We start from the raw sequence: 27,873 nt of genomic DNA on the forward strand, positions 1-27,873 counted from the left end.
ACTGTGGTGCAGCACTGGTGGATTGGGGTGAGAATACTGAGTACATTTAGTTCTCAGAGGTGACTACACAGCACGGGAACCCATAGAGGAAATTAAAGCTATTCCGAGGGGAGGAAGGTGGTTCCCGCAGTTCCCTGCACTTGTTGCAATAAGCCCATCTGCTTTGAGATCCTGCTGAACCCTCGTCCTTGCTGGGAACGAGAGACCTGGCAGCAAGTATCACACATTGAATTTTTTGGTGCAGGAAAAGTTTCCCTTTGTTTGGTTATAGGTTGAATTCATTGACAGGAGAAATAAGATATGGGGACAGACTTAGTGGGAGGAAAAAGAGAAAACCAGGTGAGCAGAGGCAGGGGTGGAGTTGCTGGGAAAGGGAAGGACACATAAGGAGTGAGAGTTTCAGTGCACTGAGGACAAGGGAATGTGTACAGAAGTCACTGTGATGAGAGGAGGTCACAGCAGCTGTCTGCTGTGAAGCTGAGGACTGATGGGTTGCAGGAGGGCAATGAGGGGGGGGCTGTTGAGTCTGACTGGGATGTGTTCCCCATCCAGGATATCTCTTTTCCCATTCGTTAGATGCAGAACATAGACTTTGAGGGCCTTTTTGGAAACATCCACATGGTCATAAACTTCTCCAAGCAGCTGCTGTCCGCCTTGGAGGCTTCAGATGCCATCGGTATGAGTTCTGCTGTTACATGTTCTCAGAAGGCTGGGATGGGCATTGCTAGTGGCAGGGCATAACAGTTTAAATGATGGGAGAGGATCAGTGGGACTGGGCTTTCTCCCTGCTGGTACCCATCACCACCCATCATCAGCAGTGAAGCCCAGGAGATCTGTGTTGCCCCAGGGGTCATTATGCTCAGACACAGTGCCTGTGGCTGTCCATGGCCCTTTGCCCCAGAGTGCTGCCAGCTTGGGCTGTTCGTGCCTTGGGCTGCCTGTGCCTTTGCTCTCTGGCTCCTGTGACCAATGTCTCCACTACTCCCCCTGGGAGACCTGGATTGATTGAGCTCTCTGTGTTGGTGGGTGATGAGGAGGGCTCCTGCATGCTGTAGCAGAGGTATTTTCTTGACCTGTGTGTGTGGAACGGGGACACTGGATGTCTTATCAAGAGACACACCAGTGTTTTTGGAGGTAGCTGGGGACCAGGAGACACTGAAGTCCTGCTTTGCTGTTGTCTGCAGGACCAGTGTTCCTGACACATCGTGCAGAGCTGGAGAGTGTCTACAGGGTGTATTGCCAGAACCATGATGAGGCCATTGCACTGCTGGAAACCCATGAGAAGGATGAGAAGTTGCAGAAACTACTTTTGGACCTGCTGGATAGCCTCAGGTTTGAGCCTCCTCAGGGGGCAGCCACCAGGCTGGGATAGGGGGATCAGTTTCTAACATCCCTGCCCCTCTTCAGCAGTGTCTAGATAGTTCAGGTGGTGACTGGGGAGGTCTGATGGTGTCACTGTATAGTTGACCAGGTTCTGGGTTCACATGGCCCCCTTCCCCAATGCACATGTGCTGGGAAACCTGTAGACCCCCTTAAAATCTTCATAGAAGCCACAAATGTATAGAGAAGGTGGCATGTCCTGGACTGAGGGCTCCTGTTCCCCAAATCCTGAGCCACCACGGCTGCTGAGGAAGGAGCTGCTTAGCCTGGCTCAATGAATGCCAGGCTCCAACTTGTGGAGCCAACTGCCCCAGGAGCCAGTAGTGCTGATGGCTGCTCTGGGAGGACAGGGCTGCCCACTGCCCTGGCAGCCTCACTGGGCAGGGCACAGACACTGGCTGTGGGATTGCACACCTGCCACCCCATTAACCCTTGCTTTTCTTTGCTTTTTGGCACTCTGTGGGCCGACAGGAGCCTGTACAGTGAATGGTGAGTACTTCCTCTTAGTCCCTGCTTGTCTGTCTGTGTTGGTCTGGCCATGCCCTTGTAACTAACCTTCTGCCACAGGCTGGGTGCATGCTAGGGTGCATGGGAGGACAGGGGTGTCTGTGGCATCATTGCAGCAGAGGCAGTGGGTGGGCTGCACGGGTAGGCAGCAGAAGTGATGAGGTGAGGGGAAGTCTTGGGCAGGAAACAGGATTTGGGAGCCCTCAGCCCCAAGGAGCCAGGAAAGCCCTGCAGTGACTGCTGTCCTGCAGTCAGTCTGTCCTGCACTGGGGGACAGATCTGGGCAATTGGTTTGTGGAACAGCATCTGAAACAAGTGGCTCTCTGGCAAGTATGAGGCTGTGCCTCTATGGGATTTCATGGTGGGTCTGGTAATGAAGAGGATCCTGGCTGGGAAATATCACCTGCTGTGAGTGAGGAGCAGAGACCTGGGGTTGATCTGAGAGCACCAGGAGTTCAGGAGTGCAATTAATTTGGACATAAGGGTGGCTTGATGTAGGGAGTACAGTGGATTTAGAGGCATTGGAGTTCTGGGTCTGGTTGGCACTGGTTTGAGGGGGCAGAATGTGTGTGGCAGAGCCGGACTGACACCTGATGCACCTCCTCTGTCCTGACTTTCCAGGGGTTGCACAAACTACATTAACCTGGGCTCCTTCCTCATCAAGCCAGTGCAGAGGGTGATGCGGTACCCGCTGCTGCTGATGGAGCTGCTGAGTGCTACCCCTGAGGCTCACCCTGATAAGGCACCGCTCACGGCTGCTGTCCTCGCAGTCAAAGAAATCAACGTCAACATCAACGAGTACAAGCGCCGCAAGGACCTGGGTGAGGAGCTGGGCAGTGCTGGGCACCGAGAGACAGGAGTGGGTGTGCTGAGATCAGTGTCTGCTGGCCACTGAGCCTTAGCTGGCAACCATGGTCATGGAGGAACTCTCACTGCTTAGGGGAGTTTGGCCCCATCACCGTTGTAACTGCCCTTCAAGCAGCTGCTGGTTGTGAGCAGATCCCCCCTCTGCTTCCTCATGTCCAGCCCAGCTGGCTGCCCCAGCTCTCCTGGTGGATTAGGAGATGTGGTTCTCCCACGTCACTCATGGCCTTCAGGCACCAAAACTAGACACAGTACCCAAGTGCAGCCTCCCTGGGGCTGAACAGAGGGAGAAAATTACTCCCTTTGATACCACTAGCCACCCTGTTTTGCCTTGAAAGTCCCCAGATCGTGCAAATCTTACACTTTAGTCTTTCCTCATAGCCCCACTGAAGCTGAGGTGACAGAGGCTGCATGTAATGATTGCTTTTATTTGCTAAAGAAGCAATATAGACACCTTCTGTATGATGAGGGACTAATGTACATCATCTCCTATGTCATCTTATGCTGGCACTATGCATAATCCTATGGAAGAGCTTGAATTGTTTGTCTACAGACTGTAGGGCATCTCAAGCACCAAACAGGTGACACAGTGCTGGATGGGATGGGAGGTTATGATAAAATATTTTATAAGGGTATGCAGTGATATGGCTGGATAATGGCTTTAAACTGAGAAGATTTAGATTTAGATCAGATATAAGGAAAAAGTCTTTACAGTGAGGATGGTAAGGCACTGGATCAGGCTGCCTGCAGAAGTTGTGGATGCCCCACCCAAGGAAGTGTTCAAGACCAGGTTGGATGGGGCTTTGAGCAGCTTGGTCTAGTAGATGTCCCTGCCCATGGCAGAGGGGTTAGAACTAGATGATTTTTAGGTCACTTCAACCCAAGCCATTCTGTAATGATATGTGGGGTTCTTGGGACTGCAGAGGCTTGGGGAAGAGGACTAACAAGATGATTGTTTACGAGGCAGTGTAAGACATGGTGTTTGTGCTTACAAGGGTTTTGATTTCTATATCAATCTCTTTAGTGTTAAAGTACAGAAAAGGGGATGAGGATAGCCTCATGGAGAAGATCTCCAAGCTCAACTTCCACTCTATCATCAAGAAATCCAACCGTGTGAGCAGCCACCTCAAGCATCTCACAGGCTTTGCACCCCAGGTACCGTGCATCAGCTGCACTTACACCCTGCAGTGCTTCTCCAGAAGTATCTGCTGTGCCTCCACGCCCCTTCCCCCTGTCCAACTCTGATCCAGGCCAGCGAGGCAGAGTGAGCTTAGGGTCTGAACCACCCATCTCTGCTGTCCAGCTTGGGGGCAGGAGAGCCCCACATCTTGTAGTCTGGGAGAGGCTGAGTCCTGCATTGCCTCCCTTGAAACACTTTCTCTCACAGCTAAAGGATGAAGCCTTTGAAGAGATAGAGAAGAACTTCCGAATGCAGGAGCGTCTGATCAAGTCCTTCATCCGGGACCTTTCCCTGTACCTGCAGCATGTCCGGGTGAGCCACTCTGGGTGTGATGCCCAACCTGTGGGGCTCACTGTGCACTGCCCTTCCTGTCTGCATGGTGTGTCCCTGCAGTGCCTCTGGCCACGGCTCCTGCCTCAGCTCTGCTGGGGCTGGGTGGTCTGGGCTGCCCTGGGAGCCCCTTCTGGGCAGCAAGCATGGCTCAGCTGTGTCTCCCTGGTGCAGGAGTCAGCTTGTATGAAGGCACTGGCAGCAGGGAGCATGTGGGACCTGTGCACAGAGAAGGGAAGTGGGGACTTGGACCAGTTCCAGAAAGTGAATCGTCTCATCAGCGACCAGCTCTTCTCCAGCTTTGTGAGTGAGGCTTGTGCCCCTTTGAGGCCCACCCTGGGGGTCTGCTGCAGATAGGCAGGCCCTGGGAGGCTGCAGGGAGGGTAACCTGGGAGAGCTGTGAGCATTCCTGTTTAGCTGTGCCCTCCTGAGAGCTTTGATGCCTGGCAGTTAATGAGTGTGCCTGTTAAATACACATTTTTTCAGCCCTAACTGAAATGCTACAGCTCTATGCGAGTGGTTCAGATGCTTTGCATAGAGTTACCCATGCTGGCACAATTATGTAAGATTATAGGATTATTGCCGTTGGAAGGGACCTCTGGAGCTCCAGTGGCTGCCACCAGGAGACAGTCACTGTATTGTCCTGGGGGGGCTGTGTGCTGGAGAGTGAGCTGCTGGCATTCACAGTGGGAGAGGGCACCTTGTCTCACCTTCTCCCTGCGCCTCTGCCCACCAGAAAGAGCGGACGGAGCGGCTGGTGAGCTCGCCCCTGAGCCAGCTGCTGAGCATGTTTGCGGGGCCCCACAAGCTGGTGCAGAAGCGCTTTGACAAACTGCTCGACTTCCACAACTGCACTGAGCGAGCGGAGAAGCTGAAGGACAAGCGGACGCTGGAGGAGCTGCAGTCAGCCCGCAACAACTACGAGGCCCTCAATGCGCAGCTGCTGGACGAGCTGCCGCAGTTCCTGCGCTTCGCCAAGGAGCTCTTTGCCAGCTGCGTGCGGGGCTATGCCGAGGCACACTGCGACTTCGTGCGCCTGGCCCTGGAGGAGCTCAGACCCCTGCTGTCGGTGAGTTCACACACTGCAAGCAGCTCCCTGGGCTCAGAGCAGCACTAATCCGTGCAGGGTTTGTCCCTGAGCCTCACTGGGACCTGTCACATCGTGGGGGAAGCTGCTACTGCAGTTTCAGGCCACTAGTGACTTGTGGAGAGCTCCTGTGGGATGGTGTTGGGGCAGGGATTGCAGGGTTATGTTGCAGTTGTGTGTAGAAGGCTCTTGGAGCAGTGGCAGGAGAGCATTCACCTGGGACAATCTCAGGTCACAAGTTTGAGGACCACTTAGAGTTGAGTCCAGACGGGACTGCAAGTCACAGGCAGGACTCAGAGCCCTGCCATGGTCTACACTGTAGCTCTTGGCCACTTCTCCCTGCACCTATCACCTAACCAGGATCCTGACTTTGCTCTGGTTCCAGTTGCTGAAGGTGTCTGGCAGGGAAGGGAACCTCATTGCCATCTTCCAGGATGAGCACAGTCGAGTCCTCCAACAGCTCCAGGCCTTCACCTTCTTCCCAGAGTCCCAGGCAGCTCCCAAGAAGACTTTTGAAAGGAAAAGCATGGAACGGCAGTCTGCCCGGCGGCAGCCCCTCGTTGGCCTGGTGAGTTCCCTCTACCCGGTGTCAGGGCCTGCAGAGCCCAGCACAACCACTCACGCCTGCCTTGTTCCTCTGCAGCCAACCCACTTCCTGCAGTCGGATGACATCCGTGCCGCCCTCCTGGCCCGCTATCCCCCGGAGAGTCTCTTTCAGGCAGAGCGCAATTTCAACGCTGCCCAGGACCTGGATGTGTCCCTGTTGGAAGGAGACATTGTGGGCGTCATCAAGAAGAAGGACCCCATGGGCAGCCAGAATCGCTGGCTCATAGACAATGGGGGTAGGTGGCTGTTCCCTGCCCTTGCTGCTTGCTGTGAGTCTCCTCCTCTGGTCTCCCTGTGCCCCAGTCTGAGCTCCCTTCCTCTCCCTCTCTGCAGTGACCAAAGGCTTTGTATACAGCTCCTTTCTGAAGCCATACAACCCCCGCCGCAGCCAGTCGGACGTCTCTGTGGGCAGCCACTCTTCCAACGAGTCGGAGCTCAGCAGCTCCTCTCCCCAAAGCAACGCCACCCTGACCTTCAGCCCCAGTGGGGCGGCCGTCACCTTCACTCAGAAACCCCTGCAGGACTCTGTCTCCCCGGCAGAGTCCCCACTGGAGGTGGACTCCCCCTCTGTGCCCCAGCTTGGCTCTGGTGACAGGACGGCCCCACTGGCTGGTACTGTGACATCTCAGCGCCGCTGCAGCCGCCCCGAGCAGGGCTGCAGCCCCAGCTCTCGCAACGGGCACCCCACCAAAGCACATCTCAGGCCCACGCCCTCCGTGGAGGACAGAGACTCAGGGCTGGAGAACAGCGAGTCAGAGGGCAACCAGGTGAGTCTTCAGCCGCCCTCAGGGATGCCAAGGGCTAACTGCTTGGCTGGGGACTGAATCATCCTCGTCCCTGGCAGTGACCATGAATAAGTAGGAGGTGGGGTATGAGACCATTTCTTCCAACAGCAGAGAACCAGGCTTCAGATGGGGGTGGGCAGAGCCAGGATGGGGCCAGGGCTGTCACTGGGGATGAGGACAAAAGCCCACACATCCTATGCAGTATGAGATTAAGGCTGTGTCGTGTGACCACCTAACTGATGCTCTCCCCTTGTCTGGCAGGTCTACTATGCTCTCTACACCTTCAAAGGCCGAAACACCAATGAGCTGAGTGTGTCAGCTAACCAGAGACTCAGGATCCTGCAGTTTGAGGACATCACAGGCAATCAGGAGTGGTGGCTGGCCGAGGCCCACGGCAAGCAGGGCTATGTGCCCTCAAGTTACATCCGGAAGACAGAGTACACGTGAATCTGCAGACAGAGCCTGCACCCCGTGCCTTTTTCCTGCTGGGACTGCTAGGGTCTGGGGGAGGCTGGCCAGCCCTGCAGCCCCCACTGCTCACCCTTAAGGCTAAGCCTCTCACAGCTGTGCAGTGCTCCTGGGCCCCAAGCACTGGCTGCCATCGTCCCTTTAGGGGACAGAGAAAGGTGGGCTGGCCAGGTAGGCAGGAGCAGGCAGCTTGTGTGAGGGCAGGGGTGAGTTCACCTCTGAGGTGTGTTTGAGCCTCCTGTGTCCAGCCAGGAGCAGGGGAACAAAGCCTGGGGCTGTCACTTGCCCAGAAGGGTAAGGCTTGACTCAGGCTGAGGAGCTGCTGTGGATTTAAATTGTGGAAGGCTAATGCTGAGTTTCTGGAGATTGTCTTTAGTCAAGTAGTATTAAAAGCAACCCAGACTTTGTGGATACACTCCCAGTGCAGCAGGAACCTGGTCTCGCCTGTCTCTGCAGGACTTGGGATGGGACATTTCACACACTGCCTGGGGAAGCAGCTCTGAGGTTTGCTGGGAGTAGTTGAGCCCTAGGCCTGGGATGGATATGGCCTCTGAAACCCTCACAACAAACCCCCCAGCAGGTGCCTTCTCCCTGTGCTTGGTCTCCCAGGGGCTTGGCCTTTCCAAGGTCTGCCACTGCCATCAGGTTCCCATCTTTAGGTGAGCCAGAAGCCCAGAACACCATACCCTTGTCAGCACAGTGTTGGCTGTGCCCAGGACCCATCTTTGTACTGATGTGCCCACCTGGCTGCTCTGGGCTGGAGCAGGGGAAAAAGCAAAGCACAAGCTGTCCTCCAGCCTGTTTCTTGGGGTCTGACCAGAATTGCCTCATCTGTGCTTTCCTGCACAGCATTGGAGAGGGTGCTGACATTCTGGAGCAGCAGGAGCATCATCCCTGGGAGGGCCGTGGTGCCTTTTGTTGGGTTGGTGTGTGATAGATACAGCTGCTGCCATGTCCTGAAGGGAAGAGGTTCCCTTCATGGGGCAGGGTTTGTATCCCCTGTACTGCTGCTCTGCAAATAAAGATTTGCCTCTGTGTATAGAGGGTGCCTTTGCAAAGTGTTGGGAGACCTGGGAGGAGTGTGTGGCAGGTGCTGCAGTCTTCATGCAGACCCTGCAGGGCCAGGAACAACATTTCTGTTTTGGTGGGATCCAGCATTCTAGTGCCTTGGTGTTTGTGCTAGCTGCAGCTCAGGCATGAGGAAACACTCACAGAAACCTCCTTTATTAAGATGAAGTGGTTGCACTGCCCTCTTCCCCCAGCTGTGTGTTACATGAATCTGGGGCTCCAGGGCAGTAGCAGCTGGTGGGGTGAATGTTTGCCCTGCTCTAAGTGGGCACCTGCTCCCTGCATGAGGAGATCTGCCCCAAGAACAAAGAGTCAAGGGTTTGTCAGCAATAACCACCATACTTTGTGTGTGCATGGCTGTACACAGCCATGTGCCTGCTGCCCTCCAGCTTGTCTCCACCACCATCACATTTGCAGTCTGGAACCACAGCCCAAAATCTGCCCCACAAGTGGTTGTGATAACCTCAAGGAGAGGCTCATTTATTTGCAATACAAGCAAAGGGAGCAGTAGCCACAGAGAAGGCAGGCAGTCCTGGTTTTGCTACAGAGCAGCGTTCTTGCATGAGTAGAGCTGTGCCCCTCGATTTGGGCTGCCCAGCTCTGTGTAAACTCTGTTGGCAGCTCTCCCCACCCAAGCACTAGCCAGGTTTAAAGCTACACTGAGGCTTACTTACATGCCTTGACATCAGCCTTGTAGCTGGAAGACTACAAACAGTTACAAAAAGTAAATAAATTATTCATTTTTTGATTGAACTGTAAATTTCATTCCATAATGCTAAAGCATCTCTAAGGTAGATTCAGCTGGCATGGTGAAGTACAAAAACTAAGACCACTCCCACTGGAGGTCATGATCTCCCTGCCTGGCAGACAGCTTTTCCCCTCTGTCCTGGAATAAATTATGCTGCTCCAGACCCTTGTGTGCACAGCAGGCAGGATGTGGTAGTGGTAGTAAGGTTAACAGCTCACTCAAGTCCAGGTGCTCAATCTCTGGAGAGCCAGAGAAGCCCTCTTTGCTTCCCCGCTGCAGAGAGGGCAGTTCCTGGGCAGCTTGGCTGTGGGTGAGTGGCAGCAGGAGGAGCTGTCTCACAGCCGGCCCCTGCAGCTCTCTGCCTGCAGAGCCGTGGTTTCTGCAGCAGTGATGCCGGCGTCCTTTGCCATTGCAGAGAAGATGCCCTGCTTCATGAGCAGCTCCTCGGGGCTGTCGAATTCCACAATCTGCCCAGCATGCAGCACCATCACCCTGGCAGAAGGGAACAAGGCCTCAGCTCCCAGGATCTGAGTGGATAGCACTGCTGGTGCCAGCGCTGTGGCCCACTGACCCTCAGTCCTCCTGAGCCACTTTATGTGGTTCTCCTCTCAGCAGTGAGAGGGCACAGCCCTCCTCCCTGTGTTATGGGTCACACACATAAGGTGTCAAGAGCAAATGCTTCTATGGTCTGTTGCTGTAAAGAAGCATCCCAAAAAATGTTTCTCCCACAAAGGCAGCACTTCTGCATGGGCATCCTTACTATCCTTCTGTTCTCTTCACCACTGCCTATTACTGTCCCAGGCTCTGCATCCACCCCTGCCCCTCTGGCTGCATTCTCGCTTCCACTGCTGTCCACCTCTCACCCCATCCCAGGAGTCCAAATCCCATTCCCTTTGCCCTGCAGTATGGTCCCATGGTACCTGTTGCTGTCCATGATGGTGTGGAGGCGATGGGCAATAGTAAGGACAGTGCAGTCAGCAAACGCACTCCGGATTGTTGTCTGGATTAAATTATCAGTTTCCAGATCTACGGCTGCTGTTGCTTCATCCAGGATGAGGATCTTGGCTTTGCGGAGAAGGGCCCGGGCCAGGCACACCAGCTGCCTCTGCCCAACACTGGGAGGAGGTGTAGAGCATGAGTTGCTAGATTGACACTAGCAGACCTTCTGCAAGCCTACTGCTCTGACCCCAACCCTGTCCCTGGCCTTTCCCTCTGCCCCCTGAGCACCACATCCCGCAGCATATTACTCTCTGTACCACCACAGAAGGGCTGGCTCACACTAGCTCCCTAAGAGCCCTGACTCCTCCACCATTTTCTTGCATCTTCACTTCCCAGAAGCTTCTGTGCATCATCCCTGGACAGCCACTTTGCTGGAGGCTACTGTTCCAGGCTGGTCCCTGGGATCTAGAGAAGGGAGGGGAGCTGGGCCTGTATCTGCTCCTCTGCTCACCTCAAGTTCTCCCCTGCCTCGCTCACGTGATGCAGCAGCCTCTCGGGAAGGCCTTGCACATACGTCTTCAGGTGAGCCAGCTCCAGGGCCTTCCAGACCTCCTCATCTGAGTACTGGTCAAAGGGGTCCAGGTTCATCCGCAGGGTTCCAGTGAAGAGCACGGGGTCCTGCCAGGGACAGCACCACGTTCAGCCCCACCACAGCCATTTAGCAGGGGCAATGGCTCCTGGCCTCCAAGTGTGGCCACATCCTGCTCACACCACTGCCTGCAGCTGGCAAGCGATGTGGTGACAGCCTGCTCACAGGCCTTTGGCACATCCACAGCTCCCAGGGACACACGGAGGCCATGCAGTGCCTGCAGGGGCCATGCAGCAGTGGGATGTGGAAAGGTGGGAGTCAGCTCACCTGGGGGATGATGGTGAGGTTGTTGCGCAGGTCGTGGAGGCCAATTGTTGCTATGTCCATGTCGTCGATGATGATCTTCCCTCCAGCCGCCTCCAGCACCCGGAACAGGCAGTTGGTGAGGGAGGACTTTCCAGCCCCGGTCCGGCCCACAACCCCAACCTGTGGAAGCAGCTTATTAGACCAGATCACAGAGCTGTAGAAAACAGGGCAGATGCTCTCCATCTGGGTCTGGTGGGCCTTCCTGCCCTTACCATCACCCAGACTGTCTGCTTTAGTTCCTTTCCTGCGGCTCAAGTCCCCAGGAGCCACATCCCATCACCATCCCACCCCAGCACACAGACTGAAGCTGAGAAGAAGAAACAACTTTAACAGAGTCTCTGTAAAGAACGTAGTGAGGACAGAGGCACCTTCTCAGTGCTCCCAATGTTACAGGTTATCCCCTGAAGAACCAGGTCCAGTTCAGGTCGGTAGCGAACTTTGTAGTCAATGAACTGGATCTCGCCTCTGCTGGGCCAGCCACGTGGTGGACGCTTTTTTGTCACCCATGGAGCCTGGGAGAGGGCACAGGAGCGTTAGGGGTGTTCACTCTGCAATGCTGACTAGCACCAAGCTGTGCAGCAGCTGTTTGCCCAGACCCTGGGTCCCTCACCTCATTCTTCACTGTCACATACTCATGGACTCGCTCCACAGCCACGATGTTGGTCTCCAGCTCTGAAGATGACCTCACCAGCCAGTTCAGTGTCTGGGTCACCTGCATGGCAGAATCAGAGGGCACAGAGCTCAGTGGCACCCAGGAAAAAAATACCTCCCACCTCAGCCCAGGGAATCATCCTGGGCATGAGCATACCTGGCCTGGCGCCTAATGCTCCACTGCCGAGACACAGCCCCCTAATCACTGTCACTGCCAAGACACAGCCCACCTCTCCCCAGCCCCCATCTCACCAGCCCTTCAAAAACTTTACTGCAGCATCTCTGATCCACAGTAGAGCCATATTTCTCCCCATGGCAGCAAGTATCCCACTCAGACTGGGATGAATATGTTCTTCCCTGGCTCTTTAGCCATACCCCAGGTGATGGGACACCCCAGATAATCCCACTTCCATGGATCAGAGCTGGTGGCAGGGCAGCATCCTGCCAGCAGCCCAGAGCTCCCAGGGACATCCCTGTCCCAGAATGAGGAAATGCTTTCAGTAACTCACATTGAGAGCAGAGGAGACAGAAAGACCCACGATGCCACCCTCCAAAGTGCCCTTTGCAATCACTGCCAGGAGTGCAGAGAAGAAAACCACCAGGCTCCCAACGAACTCCAGACGGATGGCCAGCCACCTGCACCAGGAGAGGACAGCTGAAGGGCAGGGAGAGCGGCAGGAAGGCATCTGCCTGTGCCCAACACACAGCCCACCAGTAACAGCACACTGCACCAGCATCCCCCACAGCCAGCCACGAGCCCAGTGCTGTGCACACTGCACACATTGGTGCATGTACACAGCAGGTCATCTGTGGCCAGTTCTGCAAGCAGGTTCATTTATGTCAGTCCATGTCTCACACATAACCTCCTGTGCTGATAATGCCATGTATCAAAAGAGCCCCAAACATTCAACCCTCAAACACCCAAATCATTTACTAATAAGATTCAAATCCAGAAAGTGCCCACATGGCACTCCTGCTGGTCCTGGAGGATCAGCCTCTTCCCAGAACTCACCAAGACCATCTCAGCCCTTGACTGCACAGCTCACCCTGCCAGCCTCTGGACACTTCGCAGGGGAGAATACTTTGGCTTTCAAAATCACCCTAAAATGTCCCATTGCCACAGATGGTGCCCCTATCCTAAACTGCCCCAGTACCTATGCAGACCCTCAATGCTGAGATCAAAGGACTGCAGGATCCCAGGGATCTCTCTCAGGACCCAGAAGCCCCAGGCAGAAGTGCTGCTAGCTGTGCTGTGGTAAAGTGGTAAAACTCACCTATTTGATATTATCCAGGAATAAACACTTTTCTGATTTATGTCCATGGTGATCTCATTTTGCTTCAGGAACCGTTCTTGGTGTCCATAGGCCCGGATCACAGAAAGGCCTGACACAGTCTCACCAAAGTGGGAGTAGATGGGAGACCTGGTGACAGAGTCCAGACGCCTCAGCTGGCGCGACGTGGACACGTAGAAGCGCTGAAACGAGCGACACAGATTGGTTACCAACACAAAGCACAGCAGCCACCAAGATACTGCTCTCAGCGGGGCAGAAGCTTCACTCAGGGCCCAGTTACTCACCAGCACAAAATAGTAGAAGATGCTCAAGGGAATGATAACAACAGCAAAGAAGGGAGTGGCCAGGCAGATCACAATCAGTGTGCTAATGATGGCCATGAAACAGGAGATCCAGCTGCGGAAGGACATGGGAATGGTCTCATCTACCGTGAAGATGTCCTGGAGCATATAAAAAAGTACAGAGAAGCAGTCAGTGACCCCAGAGAGAAGGAGAAGCCCAAAGGCCCCATACATACAGGGTTCCTACACACTCCTGTGATAACACAGTGCCAGACACTTGTAAAAATATCAGAGCATCCTGAATTGGTGTTATGGTCACAACCTCATTTAGGACTACAGTTCTTAGCTTGTGAACAACTGAGTTAACAGAGAAACTTGCAGGTACAGTTTGTGGTAACTGGGAGTGGAGCTGCAGCTGAGCCTCATCCCCAATGGGCTACAGCTGTGAAAAACAGGTGAACAGCATTGAAGGTAATGAGACATGGAGTGCCAAAGTGCACTGACCAATCACAAAAGGGTAAAGAGGATGCACAGGTGTAAAGCATGTAAGATGAAGAGTATAAAAGGTTGGGCTGAAAAGCAAGAAGAGCAGATGCTTGCAGCCTTTTGAAGTGATGTTGCACTGTATGGGCAGACACCTGAAGCCTTCTGATGTGGTATAGTGTCACTCTGTTCGGGTGAATGCTCAAAGCTTTCTGAAATTATACAGTGATACTTTGTGTGTCGTGGCCCTCTCAACTGCCACATATGCTGTGACCAAAACTTCCTATAATATTCCCCTGTTACACAGACCAGCTTTAAGAACTGCATCTTCATCAGGACCTAGGATACAGAAGCACCAATGGAAGCAAAAAGAGGGACAGGGCAAACTCCAGGCCCATGCAGGTGCACCCAGGTCTCCAGCTGGTCCTCATCCATCTCCTAGCCGGGCACCACATACTCCCTCAACTCAGAGTAAACCCAGGCCCATAGGCTTAATTTTAAGAAGAAATTTAATTCTCAAAAATCAAGAGATGGTACCAAAGGAAGAAGTGGAGAAGCAGCACACTTGAAATTACCTGTTTGTATTTTCCCTCCTTTCTCATTTTCTCTTTGTTTTTGACTTTCACTTAGATAGAAAAGATTGTAGATTTTGCTGGATGTCTATAAACAGAAGGACTTCTTATTGTGGGACATGAGCTCTAGGCTCTTACCTCTCTTAGTCATCTACTATGGACCCTCTTCTGTTTCTCCACATCCTTCTTGCCCAGGTGACTCCAAACAGGACACAGTATCCAGGTGTAACCTCCTCAACACTGAGGTAACAACTTCCTGTGATTTGCCACACTGCCTTTCTAATAGAGCCCAGGATGTGGTTTGGCTCACGGTCAGCCTTGCATCCCCATGTCTTCCTGGTCCCTTCCTGGCCTTGACCTGGGCTCAGCTGTGCAGTGCTCAACAGGAGCAGGGTTATGCCACTACCCAACGCTCTGCAGATGTGGTGGAACAAGCCTTCTGTGTGTTGGGGCTGTTCTCTTACCTTGGCAAAGCGATTGATGATGCGGCCCACCGGGGTGGTGTCGAAGAAGCTCATGGGCGCGCGCAGGATGTTGCTGAGCAGCTGCTGGTGCATGACACGGGAGGCTTGCATGGCGCCCCGGGCAGTCAGCATGGTTGCAAAGAGCAGGAAGACAGCTGCAAGGAGAGCACGGGGCTGTCACCGGCTCATGGGTGACACTGGCCCCAGGTACCCTTTGGCTTGATGGACACACCAAGCAGCGCCAAGCCAGCAGCTCTGCAGCGAGCCGCTGGGATAATCCTGTATCCCACCTGCTTGGGAGGCCCCAGCAACTGTGTCCCAGCACAGGGGAGGAACACTAACCCTATTGGAAAGCCTTGGGCCCTAGCACTATGTCTAATCTGATTAAGGAAAATGATCTTAAACTGAGGGGGCAACACAGACTTGGGACAATTTCTGCTGCTTTCAGCCTGGTGTGTGTCCACAATTCAGCTGGGAGCTGGAAGGAAGGCAGCAACAGGCAAATGAACAAAATGCTGGGTCCCCTGCTCCTTACTGCACTGCTGGCTGCAGGCCTTGCGAGTCATATCCCTCCTGGACCACACAGAGGAGGTGAGTGGGACCTGCTGTCCTCCCACACTGACCTTGTGAGAGCCCCAGTGCCCCAAAGACGCCGATGCGCAGGTCCCGCAGCTGCGTGGGGTAGCTCTGGTTCTGGTAGCGCACCGAGTCGTCCGTCCAGTCACTGAGCCACAGGTTGCTCCCCACGTAGGCCACGTATTGTCCAACGTAGCCCATGACGATCCAGAAGGTAAAGCACCAGCCAACAGCACGCAGGTACCGCAGGTACATGGAGAACTTCACCTGTGGACCAACTGAGCCCATCAGACCACAGGCAGTAACACCCAGCATAGCCTTGGGGCTCCACCTTGCCGCCCACAGTGCTCCCCTCCACCACCCCACCCACCAGTCCCAGGCAGCTCTGTCTCCTTCGTGTCTCTTGGCTGTGGAAGCCCACACCAGCTTCTCTGAGCCACAGTCAGGGTCTGGCAGCACTTAGCCAGGGCAGCAGAGTGCTTCATCCCTCCAGCCTCCTCACCCTGCCGGTTTCTACGGCTTCTTTCTCAATCAGTTGCTGTCCCTTCAGCTTCTTTGGGGGCTCCTCCTGGGCCTTCTTCTGAGAACTGGTGCTCCTTTTACTAAGGCTGCAGGGAGGTGATGAGTACCATTAGTCACAGGGTGTTGAATTGGTCCTAACCTCCTGGGGTCCATCCCAGGTCCTAATCTCCTGGGGGTCCATCCCTGGGTCTTCAGTAGTGGAGTCCTCTGGAAAATAATGTCCTAAATGGGGCAGCTTTGAGTGAGCCTTGTGGAAGCACTAGGAATGTGCAGCCATAAAATTAAAGCCTCATTCCCAAAGGCAGAACTAGCCACCAGTACAAGTTTCAGGGAAGACTGCACAGTAAGGCTGTGGCACACTAGTGTAAGTAAAGGCAAAATCAGATGCCCCTGACCCAGAGCAGCCTGTGGTAGGAGCAGGCAGGGAGGCTCCCAGCTGGAACTCCCTGGGAAGCCCCCAGATCCCTGTCTCTGAGGGAGCAGTGCTTGTGGCAGGGGAAAGAGCTGAGAGCTCAGGTCATGGCCCACCTGCGACTCAATTTTCTCCGATGGATGCTGGCCTCTCGCATCAGGGTCATTGTCACCACGTCTTCAGTGCGCTCCTCCATGCAAGGATCCACAGCTTCATCAGCCTCCTCTTCATCCCCAGCTAAAGCAACAGCTACAAGCACAGGGATGAGGGAAGGCAGGGTCAGGTACTGAGGAAAGAGCAGATCCCATACACCACACCTCTGCTCCGTGCCGTACCCCAGGCCTAGGCTGCGTCCTACCACCACGTATCACACCTTCTCCAACCTTGTGCAGACCAACACAGCAGGAGGAGGAAGAAATGCATGGTGTTGGAGAGAGAACTGATAGGGGACATAGGGCTAAAGGCCTGCTCAGAGGCAGTCCCTCCTGCTGACTCCTCCCAGCACCACTGGCCAGACCTCAAGCAGAGATTTGTGCTAGTTTAGTAGTGTAAGATCTGGTAGTTCATGTCACTCCAGCTCAGAAGCATCTCCTTGAGCAAGTGGAGGTGGGCCCTGTGAAGACATACCGGGAATAGCCATGCTGCAGCAGGACAACTGGGCTGACCTCTGACAGGGTAAGCACCCACCTGACCTGACACCACTCCTCCCCATAGCACTGGGGGATATGATAAAGATGAAATATTATCCAGTGGGATGTTTAGAACTAACCAAAGGATCTTTCTGACCTCAGCATCACAAAAATATGAAGCCTGTTGCCACATAAGATTTTCAGACCCATAATAAAGGAACTAAAAAAGGAGTAAAAAAGTTAAACAGGTCCTGTGCTGGATGTTCAACATAATGCCTGAGTGCAAATCTTAGTCAGGAAGTTGTTGGGCTGCTGATTGCCTGAAGCTGAGAAGGATTCACAGCAGCCACCATTGGTGCCTGGGCTGGATAGGGCCAGGTCAGGCTGACACATCAGACCTTCATATCCCCAAGATACACACACAGCCACTCTAACTGCCACAGCCCCACTGTGTTCCCAGTACCTGCAGTATTTTCCTCTGAAACATCCTCCTCCTGATTTCCATACAAGTTCAGGAACTGGGAAAAGGCCCCCTTGTTTGCAAGGAGGGTGCTGTAGGAGCCATGCTCAGACACAGCTCCTGCTGCCAGCACCACAATGTTATCGACCTGGGGCAGGAAACTGATACTGTGCGTCACCAAGATCCGTGTCTGCAACAAAGGGGTGCAGGGTAGTGATCATCAGAGCACCCCTCATCCCCAGCCATGGCTCTGCAGGCTCTCTATCTCCCACCTGGGGACTTGTCTGCTTAGCAATGCCTGGCTATGAGGACACAGGGTACGCCTCTGGGGGCTCTTGAGGCCTCTCCTGCCTGCTGCAGCCCCCTGTGAAAGCTGCTGCATTCCTCTCTGTCCCAGGCAAGCAACCTCAGACTTCCTCGGACGTCTAACACCACGCCAGTGCCACGCCTGCCTGGCTGGGGGGTGGGTTGCAGGGTGTGGGTGCTCACCTTGTTTTGCAGCAGCCCTTTTGGCCCCAGCACGTGCTCGAAGAGGTACTTGCCCACGTGGGCATCCACGGCAGACAGCGGATCGTCCAGGATGTAGATGTCTGCGTCGCTGTACACCGCCCGCGCCAGGCTCACCCGCTGCTTCTGGCCCCCGCTCAGGTTGATTCCCTGCGAGGAAGGGAAGGAGCTCCCTGCACATGGGGCTGACACAGGGCAACTGCTCTGAACTCTGCTGCAGGTGCTATCGGAAACCCACAGTGCCCAGGGCTGATACCTTCTCTCCAATCTCTGTCTGGTCACCTGCAGGCAGCAATTTCAGGTCTGGAAGGAGGGCACAGGCCTTGAGGACCTGCTGATACCTGGCTTCATCCACTTCTGACCCAAAAATGATGTTGTCTTTCAGTGTGGCATTCTGAATCCAGGCCTGCTGGGGGACATAGGCCAGGGAGCCCTGGAAGGAGAGACAAGAACAGCTACCTGTCAGAGATCAGCCTGAGCACTGACGCCTCACCACCCTGGGACAGTCCTGCTGTACTTCCCTGCTGAGCTCCCAGGCAGCCCCAAAGCCCTGTGGACCAGCTGGTTCCTCTCACCTGGATGTTGATGTGTCCCTTGATATTCTCCATCTCCCCGAGCATGGCTGACACCAGTGAAGATTTGCCTGAGCCCACAGCCCCCACCACAGCCACCAGGCTCCCAGGCGTGATGTCCAGGGTGACACTGCAAAGACACGAGGGCTGAGGAAGCAGCACTGCCAGGCCACCCGTCAGTTCCTGAGTGGGACAGGGCAGTGTCTCTGGGACACTCATGCCTAGCAGCACTGAGAGGTGGTTGCCCTCCCCAGCTAGCAACACAGAAAGCCTCCCCTGCCCAGCCCTCTGCCCCCAATGTGCCACAGAGCACTCACTCTCTTATGGCAGCGTTGCCGTCCTGCTCCCAGGCAAAGGTGGCCTCTGAGAAACGCACAGCACTGCCTGCCAGAGAGAGATGTCCCTCAGAGAGGGGAAAGCCCAGGGCTGGGCCAGCCTGAGGCCCACAGGGAGCAATCTGGAGGTTCACCTGCCTGCAATGGGGTTGTGGTGGATAGCTGAGGTGTCCAGGTCTTCCCCACTCAGGTAGCGCTCCAGCCTCGCAGTCGACACACTGGTCTGCCACAGCAGAAAGAGGATGAGGATGGCACATGGGCAGGGCTGGCAGGAGCCCCTTAGCTAGAGCATCACATCACAGTCCCCACCCAACCTCTGGGCCCCAAACCTGTGTTATGCAGGTGTCACAGACATCTTTTATGAAATATCCTTTCCTTAGGATTTTTCCTCCTGAGAAGCTGAGAGGCCTCAGGAACAAAATGTAAACAATGGTTATCTGCTGCTGTGGAATGCAACAGGTGGATCTGTGATTGGTCTCATGTGGTTGTTTCTAATTAATGGCCAATCACAGTCAGCTGGCTTGGACAGAGAGTCCGAGCCACAAGCCTTTGTTATCATTCCTTCTTTTTCTATTCTTAGCTAGCCTTCTGATGAAATCCTTTCTTCTATGCTTTTAGTAAAGTTTTAATATAATATATATAATAAAATAATAAATCAAGCCTTCTGAAACATGGAGTCAGATCCTCGTCTCTTCCCTCATCCTAAGACCCCTGTGAACATGGTCACATGCAGGTGAGTGCTGTCCCATCCCAGTGCCAGCAGAGTCCTGTGTGCTGAGCCCTGGGGGTCCATCACACACCTGAGCCCCATCTGCTGCTTTGGACAGAGGTCATGGGATCCCCCTGCACCCCCTGCCCCAGGTGAGGCCTGACCTGCACCAGGGCAGAGATGACCATGGGCAGTGTGGCCATGGGGAAGCGCAGCACATTGAAAAGGGAGATGGCAGTGAAGGCTTTCTGTGCATCCAAGATGTTGTTCTCATCCACAAGCACATAGACAGCAAAGCTTGCCAAGGAGACCTAGGAGAGATATAAGGGAAAGGCACCATCAGTGTGTTTGTGCGCAGCCCAGACCCTCAAACTACCCCAAGGCCTCAGCAGCGCCTTCGTGCTGGGGACCTGTTCCCCTCCTGCTCCTGCTCTCCTTTGGGCCCCATTTCACCACCCTGATGGGACCCCTTTCCACCACAGCTCTCCTGCCAGCAACCAGAACCATAATCTTTATCCACCAGCCAGCCCCTTCCTCGCTGCAGAAACACTCCAGCTGAGGTCCCAAATATTTCCCATCCCCTTGGCCACAGCCCAGCCCCAGCTCAGAGGAGGTACACCCTCCCCAGGGCTGTTGTCACTCACTCACCAGGAAAGGAGCACATGTGAAGGCGAATACAGAGACTGACTGCAGGTAACCAAAGTTCACCAAGTTCTTGAGCTCAAGAGCCCGGATCTCATTAACTCGCTTCTCAAAGGAGGGCTCCCAGGCAAAAAGCTTCAGGATCTGCAGGGTGAGCAGATGCTGCTCTCACAGGAATGCCCACCTCCACACTCAGCTCACGGGTGGCCAGCACCTCCATCACCCGGCTTGCTCAGCAGCCTACTGGCCACTGCATCTCCCCTCTGCTGTCCTGCTGACAGCATTTCCCCACTGCACTCCCTCAGCCTCAGCTTACAGGCCACTGCCAGCTCCTCTGCCACCATGCCGCTACCACAGCCATGCAGAAAACCCTCTCTTGGCTCCCAAGTCTTAGTCCAAGTATCCAGAGCCCCTCCCCAGCCAACTTTTCAAAAGATGAGGCAGCTGAGGGAATTGCTGAGATCCAGACACAGGGCCCCCAAGCTAGACTAACACTGGTGCTGTAGGGTTATAGAGGTGTGCTGCCTCCAGGTACAGTGCACCAAGAAGAGGGGTGCAGCAGCTGCCAGAGAGTCTCCACTCCACTGCCCACCTTGATTCCATTGAGGATTTCAGTCATTATTTTCATGCGTTCGTCCTTGTTCTTCATGTTCCTCTCCTACAAACAGAAGAGCCAGACATCACCTGAAGCAGACAGCAGCTCACCCTTGGAAATCCATCTGAGCTGCCACAGGGAAGGGAAGGATGGGCTCCATAGCCCAGAGGAGTCATCCCACAAAGCTGAGCCTTGGTTCCCTGTGGCTCTGGACAAGTTGGGGAAAATCACCACCCTGCTGTCAGGTAGAAGCTAAAGCTTTATCTTATGGATGGCAATATCTCATTTCTAGCCTTCAAGGCTGTGCCCAGCCTGGTTCAAGTTCAGCTGGGATGGTAGAACAGATCTCACCTATCTCCTACTCATGGCAGCTGATCGCCTCTGGCTCAGGCTGGAGGCAGCCCCAGCCCAAGCGAGATCAACTTCCTAGGCTGGGAAAGATCCAGAGCATAAAAGCAAAGGGTAGGGAGTGTGGCAAATGAGGGAGGGGAGCAACAGTGGGGTTGGACATGGGAGACCAGGGAGGAGGATACTGCGCCCAGCACTGACCTGAATGGTTTTGGCCTTGGCAACCAGGAAGGCATTTATGGGGAGCAGCAGCAACAAGGTTGCAATGCCAGCCAAGACAGAGGGGCCCAGCTCGCCCCAGAGGAAGACAATGGACAGGATAATTTGCAGGGGAGATGACCACAGCTGGTGAATAAAGTTGGCCAAGTCCATGAACCTCTGGGCATCAGCTGACATCAGATTGACAGTCTCTCCCACGGTGGACTCCTTGCGGGTGGCTCCGGACATGGTGAGCGACTGGAAAGAGAAACCTCAGTCAGCAGAGGCCAGCCTGGGAGCAGCCCTGCTGCCAGCAGCATGGCTCAGAGCAGGGAATCAGCAGACCAGGCTGAAACCACTTCTGGGTTTGCTCCTGGTGCCTCTGTACTGGGCACCAGTGCTCTCTCACTGCCTGCACACCTGGAGCCGCTGGATGCAAAGAAAAGCAGCCCTGTACAGGAATACTAGGTGCTGTGCACCTGCCCCAGGTGCTGCCCTGCTCTGAAGAGAAACCTGCCCCAGCCCCTGGCAGCTGTCAAACACATGGCTGCAGCACCCAGGCCCCAAGCAGAACTAGGGCTCACAGTGTCCTCAGGGCTGGGTGGGTGTCCCCCAAGCTCCCCCTGCACCTTCTGAGGAGGAAAGTGCACGCACCCCAGCTTGATGGGGCAGGTTTTATCCACAGCCCAGCTTGGAGGAAGCCAACAGGGATGATGAGAGGCCCATACAGACCTTCTTGTAGATGGCAGCAATGAGACTGGCTCTCACATTGATGCCAAGCTGGAAGCACAAGCTGAAGTGCTGCTGCAGGCAGAGGGACTGGATCACTGCTGTCAGGAAGAGCAGGATGGCATACAGATAGCCTTGCCAGGCAAAGGCATCCTCATCTGACACAAAGGCAATCAGCAGCCTGGCAGGGAAGGAAGCTCCTGAGACACACACCCTACTGAGACACACCCAAGCAGGATGCTCCCAGTGAATGCAGGGGGAGCATCCTCACAAGAGTGGTGAGCAAAACCCTGCCCCAGAGAGCTGGCTCGATGGTCAGCAAGCTGGGAACCCTGTTCTGCCACAGACAGGGCAGAGGGTCACTAATGGAAGAGCATCCACAGCACAGGCACCGTGCTGCTCTGCACAACAAGCCAGGGAGCCCTGCTGGGCTGAGCTGAGCTGCACTGACTCTGGGAGGGCCCAAAGAAGAGCCAGGACTGTCTCCAGGCAGGGAGCAGGGCTGCACAACAGGATGCAAGGGAGCAGGATAACACACATAAGGGCTGGCAGCCAGCTCAGATCAGTTCTTTGTTAAACTGTACCCCAACACATTCTCCCATTTTTGGTGTGGGTACGAAATGTCCCCAGGGTCTGTGGCTGGGAGAGGCACACATGGAGATGGTGGGGCTGGATACAGTGCACACACTGGGAGGTGGTGGGGCTGGGTGCACAGTCAGGACAGAGACAGAGAGAAAGGACTCACTTCAGCAGCTGGGGGCTGACGAACACGAGGGCATCATGCACCACCTTGAATGCCACTGCTAGCAGGAGATTCTGCTGGAAGGTCTTGCCCAAAGTTTTCATCAACCAGCCCCTTGGGGTAATCCTTGGGAGGGCCTGAGTTCTCATTGTCTCCCTTCTTCTTCTTCTTCTTTGGCTGCTTCTCCTCCTAGAGGAAAGCCCACACAGAAGTGAGGGAGCTGGTTGTGCAGGTGTCCTGCATCTGGAAGGATGCTTCAGGACAGCACCTCACTGACCCCAGATCAGGTATCCCAAACAAAGCCTTAGCTTTAGCTCCTGTCACACTCCTTTTCACTGATCTCTGCTTATGTCATACACAGCCAGGACTAGACCTTCTCTTTTGTACCAAAGACAATTGTTAAAACCCAAATCAACCTGATACTCTCAGGCCAAAAATCAGGCAAAAATTGTGAAGAATCTGAGGCCAGTGGTGGTCACGGAATAATGTTCCCTCTGACCTCACTGCTGGAAAGTATCTGAGGTAGATAGACATGAGGGAACTGCTTGTACTGAAGATTTAAGGGTGGTTCCTGTCTTTATGTGAGGCAGAAAGATGGAGACTTTCTTGGTCTCAAAATATGGGGATCTGCCAAGGACATGACAGGAAGACCCTGCCATGGTTTCCCCTATCCTTGCCCATGGTCCGGTGGGATCAAAGAAGGGAACACCCAGCAAAGAGGGCGGCAGGACCCTACTCCCTGAGGCTGGACCTGGATGTCCCAGTCTCACACAAGGCCAAGAGTAGGAATGGACTTACCAGCACCAGGATGTCTTGGCTCTGGGCCTTGCTCATGCTGTTCCCATGGTCTGGGTCACCCTCCTGGCATCTCTTCTTGCGTTTCCGTTTCTCCAGTTCTGCTCTGGCCTTCTGCATCGCAGTCTTCATGTTCTTCTCAAAAGCAGTGTAAAGAGCCTTTGTCTTGTCTTTATCTTTCAATTCCCAGACATCCTCTATCTCCAAAGGCTTGCGATGGCCCTTGAAAACCATGCTGAAAAAAGAGAAATCCAATGACACTTGTTGGAGACTCCTTGCTGCAAATGCAGAGCCTTCACACCATCCTGGCCCCAGGCTCAGGCTGCACAGGCTGCACCCAATATGGGTGCCTCTCCCAGCCTGAGCTGCAGGTTCCCCTGAGGCACCCATGCCTTTTGCCAGCTCGACCTCCCTCAGAGCCTTGCTCACCTGGTGTACCATTCAAAGGTGATGGAGCTCAGGAAGGAGGCTGTCGCCTGTGGGTTCTGTGGTACAAAGCAAAGGGGGTACGGAGAGATTGTTTATCTGGGGGATGGTTTTGACAAAAGCTGCTTTAGCACCCCCAGCCATTAAGGAGCATCATAGGTTTCAAACTGTGCCAGCTCCAGCCCCAGAAACCTCAGCTCAGAGCCAGCAGCAGCCCACCCTGGACACACATGCAGGTACCCCATGCTCCAGGCTCCAGCTCTTGCTGAGCCCTGTACTGAAGTCTTCAGGTCTTCCCAAGGAGCCTGTCCTGCCCCACAAAATGCTCAGGATGTGGTGCCCCAAACCCAGTCCCCTGTAGTCCTCACACCTTCTTCCCAATTTCCTTTGTTTCTGGGGCAATGTCTGAGAAGCCTGAGACAAGGAAGAGCAGCAGCTGGAGACCGTAGGAGATGAAGAAAAGGATAAACCGTGGCAGGTCAGAGATTGGTTCCTGCAGAAATGGAAAGTCCAGGGTTATTGCTGGGGATTGTCTCAAGGCCTCTGGTACTCAGAGACAAGATTCATCCCCTGGTTGAGCTCAACAGAGCAGGGCAAAACTTGCTCTGAGTCCTGGATCAGCTTCCCTTTGCCACCTCTCCCTGCTTCTCCCCAATCTCCTCCCATAAGTGTTTAAGGGGAGAAATTAGTCCTGGAGGGCTTATACTTCCCCAAAGAGACAGGATGAATTCAAACAGGGATTCCTTCCCAGGCCTTTTCTGGTTCCCCAAGGTGCCCAGGGCAGCTGGGACCCCAGTGATACCACCGAGAGCTTGTCAAGAGAAGAGCATGAGGAAGCTTTCTTTGGGAGCAGAGCAAGACCACATTGAAGCACAGAGCTTCCTGTCAAACCCAACCTGCAGGGCTCTCCGGACGAGCGACTGGAATGGCAGAATCCCACAGAGAAGGGAGAGTGTCCAGAAGCAGAAAAGCACCCCCGAATCTCTGCGCAAGCAGGAGCGCCGTGCGTCCTGCACCAGCAGGACCATCATCTGGGGAAAGAAAATCAGAGCTGCAGGACTAGGGCTGGCTCTAAAAGTGCCTTTGGAGCATGTCCTGGGATGCCAGCACACATGCTCTGCTGGGGTTCACTGCCTTGAATACCCTGAACACACCACCAACCCTTCATAGGCTTCAGAATTAATTATAGAGGGCAAAGGTTTACTTCAGGAAGACACGAGATCAGGTTTGAATGAACCCTGATATTACAGCAGGGCACTATTACTTTTTCTAGCTGTTCTCTCTCCAGATTCTCAGACGTGTCAAGCCATGAGGGGTCACACCCTGTCTCCAGCATCTTGCCTCCAGACCTGGAACTGAACCCAGATCACATTCCAGCGGTACAGCCTCTCTGGTGAGTCCCCTTGCCTTATCATCTCACATGGACTCTGCATGTGAAACTAAATGACACGGCAAAATAAGAAGGAAAGCAAATGAAGGTCTTATTTCGCTGTTAAGTGTAGTTCCTGAGCATTTGTTAAGATTGATAGAATACTCCATGTCTCACACAAGATGTCTGTAACTGCCATGCACATATTCCATCAAGCCAACAGCCACTAGATCCTCTTCAGCCAGCTTTCTCCTCTGCCTGGGCACCTCGTGGTACTTCCTGGCCCTCTGCCCAAAACTGAGCAGCAATGTAAAGGAAGCTGTGAGACATCAGAGCAGCAAGCCATGGTCTGATGTTAACACTGCAAAATCAGTCCTGTGAAAAGCACACTGCTCCTAGTAAAGTTCTGTCAGAGACTCAGCTACACTTGCAGGCATAGAATCATCCCAGTTTTAAGGATAACAGCAGTGAGCACTGTACAGCCAGGCACCTGCCCTCAACATATCACCCTTGTGCACCACCCACACAGGTTTGGGGCTAGTCCCACCCAATTTCCAGGCTACCCCTGCCCCGTGGACACAGCTTCCCTGTGATCTCTGTGCTAGGGAAGCCTCGTTCTGCTTGGTGCTGCAGTGCCGCAGCACGTTCAGGCTGAGCCCTTACCCAGGTGGCGATGTACAGGCTGGGGTTGGTGTACTGCACGGCTGGCACAGCGCCCTGCTCCGCGTCCACGAACGCCAGCGCCAGCCCCGCCACCGCCGTCAGCACCAGCAGAGCAGCCAGCACCTGTGGAGAGAGGGACAGCCCATTGGGGACACTGGAACCAGTGGGAGACTGTAACAGAGGTCGGCATAAAATACATCCTTATATCCTTTTCAACCCTGACTTGGCCTGGGGCAGCTTTCAACCCTGTGAATGTGCCACAGCTCCACAGGAGCCCTGCCATCATTTTCAGTTTGGAAGATGGCAGCCCACAAGATGAGAGGCCCCAGTACACACTCTGCCCGCCCTCCCAGTGAATCCCTCCCTGTTATGCCCTCTGTCCCAGATACGCCTCCTGCTGGACTCCTCTTTACATTTCTGTCCTAGATGGTTCCCTATCCCATTGCTACTTCCCTCCCACACCTGACTGTAGCACAAAGTCTTTCCACTCATACCACCAACACCTCCAGCCTGTCATTTGTGGCCCCTCAGCTCCACTCTACCTGTTTGATGATGTAGAGCTTGGTCACAGAGGATTTCTTGGCTCTGGATTTGCACATGGGCAGAAGCTGCCATGGGGCCAAAATCCAGAAGAAGCCAAGGGGGATCCAGACCAGCACAGTCTGCTGGAAGCACACCGGCAGGTCGGCATCCGGACGAGCAAGGTAGGAATCATTCTGGGGGCAGCAAGGACAGAGCACCAGGTCACATGCGATGGCTTGGCTCTCACTTGGCACACAGGACAAGAGCAAACACTCCTACAGGTCCTGCCCACCCAGCTCTACGCCATTGCATCCCCCCTTCAACACCCACCCTCCTGGCTGAGCGTTTCAGCACTCGGCCAAGGTCCGAGCGATATCCCCATCCCCATCTCTCTGCCTGAATGAGGGATGGCCACCCTTTGCTAGAGCCAAGCCAGCAGGAGCAGCTGAAGCCAAATCATTCTCCAGACATCCATACAAGCTGTCCTGTGTTCCCAGGAAGGCTGAAACAGGACAGAACTCAGTCAGAGAGGCGTCTTGCCTCACTGTCTGGTGAACACTGTGAAGGCAGTGCACATCACTCAGTGCCAGGGCTCTCCTGGATAAACCCCAGACCCTTTGCTGACCACTGGCACTTGGGTCTCACTGGTAGGACCGGCTGAGCCTTGGAACCCACTGCCCTCCCCCCACAGGGGTGTCCTACCCTGAGAACAGGCACAGGGGATGATGCAGTCACTCACCCAGAAGACAGAGCCGCAGAACTTCTCCAGGGCTGCTGACATAGCTTGGGGAAGGAGAAACTGCAGCTCCTTCCTCTCGCTCTGCCCAACTGAGAGCCCTGGGCAGATGCTTGGGATAAAAGTCCCCCCACACCCTCAAGCGGTCTTGGGACAAAAAACTCTTGATGACCCACAGTTATTTATTAACTCGGTGCTGTTGCACAACCCTACAAACCAAAGCAGTGACCAAAAGGGCTTGGGAAGCTGCACAGGCTGAGGAGAAGGGAAGAGAGGAAGACCCAAGGAAGAGACCAAAGGGGAGATACAGGGAAGTCACAGAGTCACTGCAGGACACCACAGCCATTGCTCAGAAACCATAGCCTTGATCAGCGCACACCAACAGACAAAAACTCGTCTGGACCTGCTAAAGACATTACTTTGATGCAGCAGACCTCTCCGGTGAGAAGCCTGCTGAATGCCAACAAAAAGTCCAGCAAAGGCTGATCCCACAGTGGCTGGTGCCCCCGGCAAGGGGGCCCATGACACCAGCAGTGCCCCTGGCCTGGGAATCTGCAGTGTCCGGCAGCTGAGCTCACTGCATGCTGCACTGGTCTTTCTGAGTCTTCAGGATCCAGATTCCTTTTACTAATTTCCAGTCTGCAGAGCCTGAAGATTTTCCAAATTTCTTCTTTTGCTTCTTTGTTTCCCACATTTCCATGCTGTGTGTGTGTTATGGCAGTTGGC

The 27,873-nt window shown here is 54.3% G+C and overlaps 2 protein-coding genes across 10 annotated transcripts in view; one reads left to right on the top strand and one right to left on the bottom strand.

The window, feature by feature from the left end:
* The window catches only part of DNMBP (dynamin binding protein), a 34,856-nt gene extending 25,895 nt beyond the window's left edge, over positions 1 to 8,961 (top strand). For 5 of the 9 annotated variants that reach the window (XM_030951411.1, XM_030951410.1, XM_030951414.1 and 2 more), the window contains 12 exons: positions 577 to 676; positions 1,185 to 1,332; positions 1,852 to 1,869; positions 2,509 to 2,708; positions 3,776 to 3,906; positions 4,139 to 4,243; positions 4,436 to 4,564; positions 4,998 to 5,330; positions 5,734 to 5,916; positions 5,992 to 6,190; positions 6,288 to 6,721; positions 7,001 to 8,961. In XM_030951411.1, the coding sequence (XP_030807271.1) occupies positions 577 to 676; positions 1,185 to 1,332; positions 1,852 to 1,869; positions 2,509 to 2,708; positions 3,776 to 3,906; positions 4,139 to 4,243; positions 4,436 to 4,564; positions 4,998 to 5,330; positions 5,734 to 5,916; positions 5,992 to 6,190; positions 6,288 to 6,721; positions 7,001 to 7,186 (2,166 nt within the window). In that variant the 3' untranslated portion in view covers positions 7,187 to 8,961. The remainder of the gene's footprint in view (positions 1 to 576; positions 677 to 1,184; positions 1,333 to 1,851; positions 1,870 to 2,508; positions 2,709 to 3,775; positions 3,907 to 4,138; positions 4,244 to 4,435; positions 4,565 to 4,997; positions 5,331 to 5,733; positions 5,917 to 5,991; positions 6,191 to 6,287; positions 6,722 to 7,000) is intronic. The other 4 variants (XM_030951405.1, XM_030951408.1, XM_030951409.1 and 1 more) reach the window with 1 other exon arrangement.
* A 160-nt stretch (positions 8,962 to 9,121) lies between these two features.
* On the bottom strand, positions 9,122 to 27,305 carry ABCC2 (ATP binding cassette subfamily C member 2). The gene is given in 33 exon segments (XM_030950880.1): positions 9,122 to 9,515; positions 9,944 to 10,138; positions 10,474 to 10,640; positions 10,879 to 11,037; positions 11,286 to 11,429; positions 11,528 to 11,629; positions 12,078 to 12,204; positions 12,843 to 13,042; positions 13,145 to 13,300; positions 14,661 to 14,815; positions 15,284 to 15,503; positions 15,739 to 15,844; positions 16,287 to 16,407; positions 17,263 to 17,449; positions 17,749 to 17,916; positions 18,023 to 18,199; positions 18,342 to 18,468; positions 18,656 to 18,718; positions 18,808 to 18,896; positions 19,547 to 19,693; positions 20,031 to 20,168; positions 20,617 to 20,682; positions 21,169 to 21,423; positions 21,898 to 22,075; positions 22,640 to 22,749; positions 22,751 to 22,822; positions 23,435 to 23,666; positions 23,861 to 23,916; positions 24,228 to 24,350; positions 24,754 to 24,888; positions 25,890 to 26,012; positions 26,432 to 26,605; positions 27,151 to 27,305. Coding segments are annotated over 33 exon segments (4,671 nt in total). The 5' UTR covers positions 27,193 to 27,305; the 3' UTR covers positions 9,122 to 9,358.
* Between the last annotated feature and the right edge of the window lie 568 nt (positions 27,306 to 27,873).

This window comes from Camarhynchus parvulus, chromosome 6 (assembly GCF_901933205.1).
Source record: "Camarhynchus parvulus chromosome 6, STF_HiC, whole genome shotgun sequence".
Taxonomy (NCBI): Eukaryota; Metazoa; Chordata; class Aves; order Passeriformes; family Thraupidae; genus Camarhynchus; species Camarhynchus parvulus.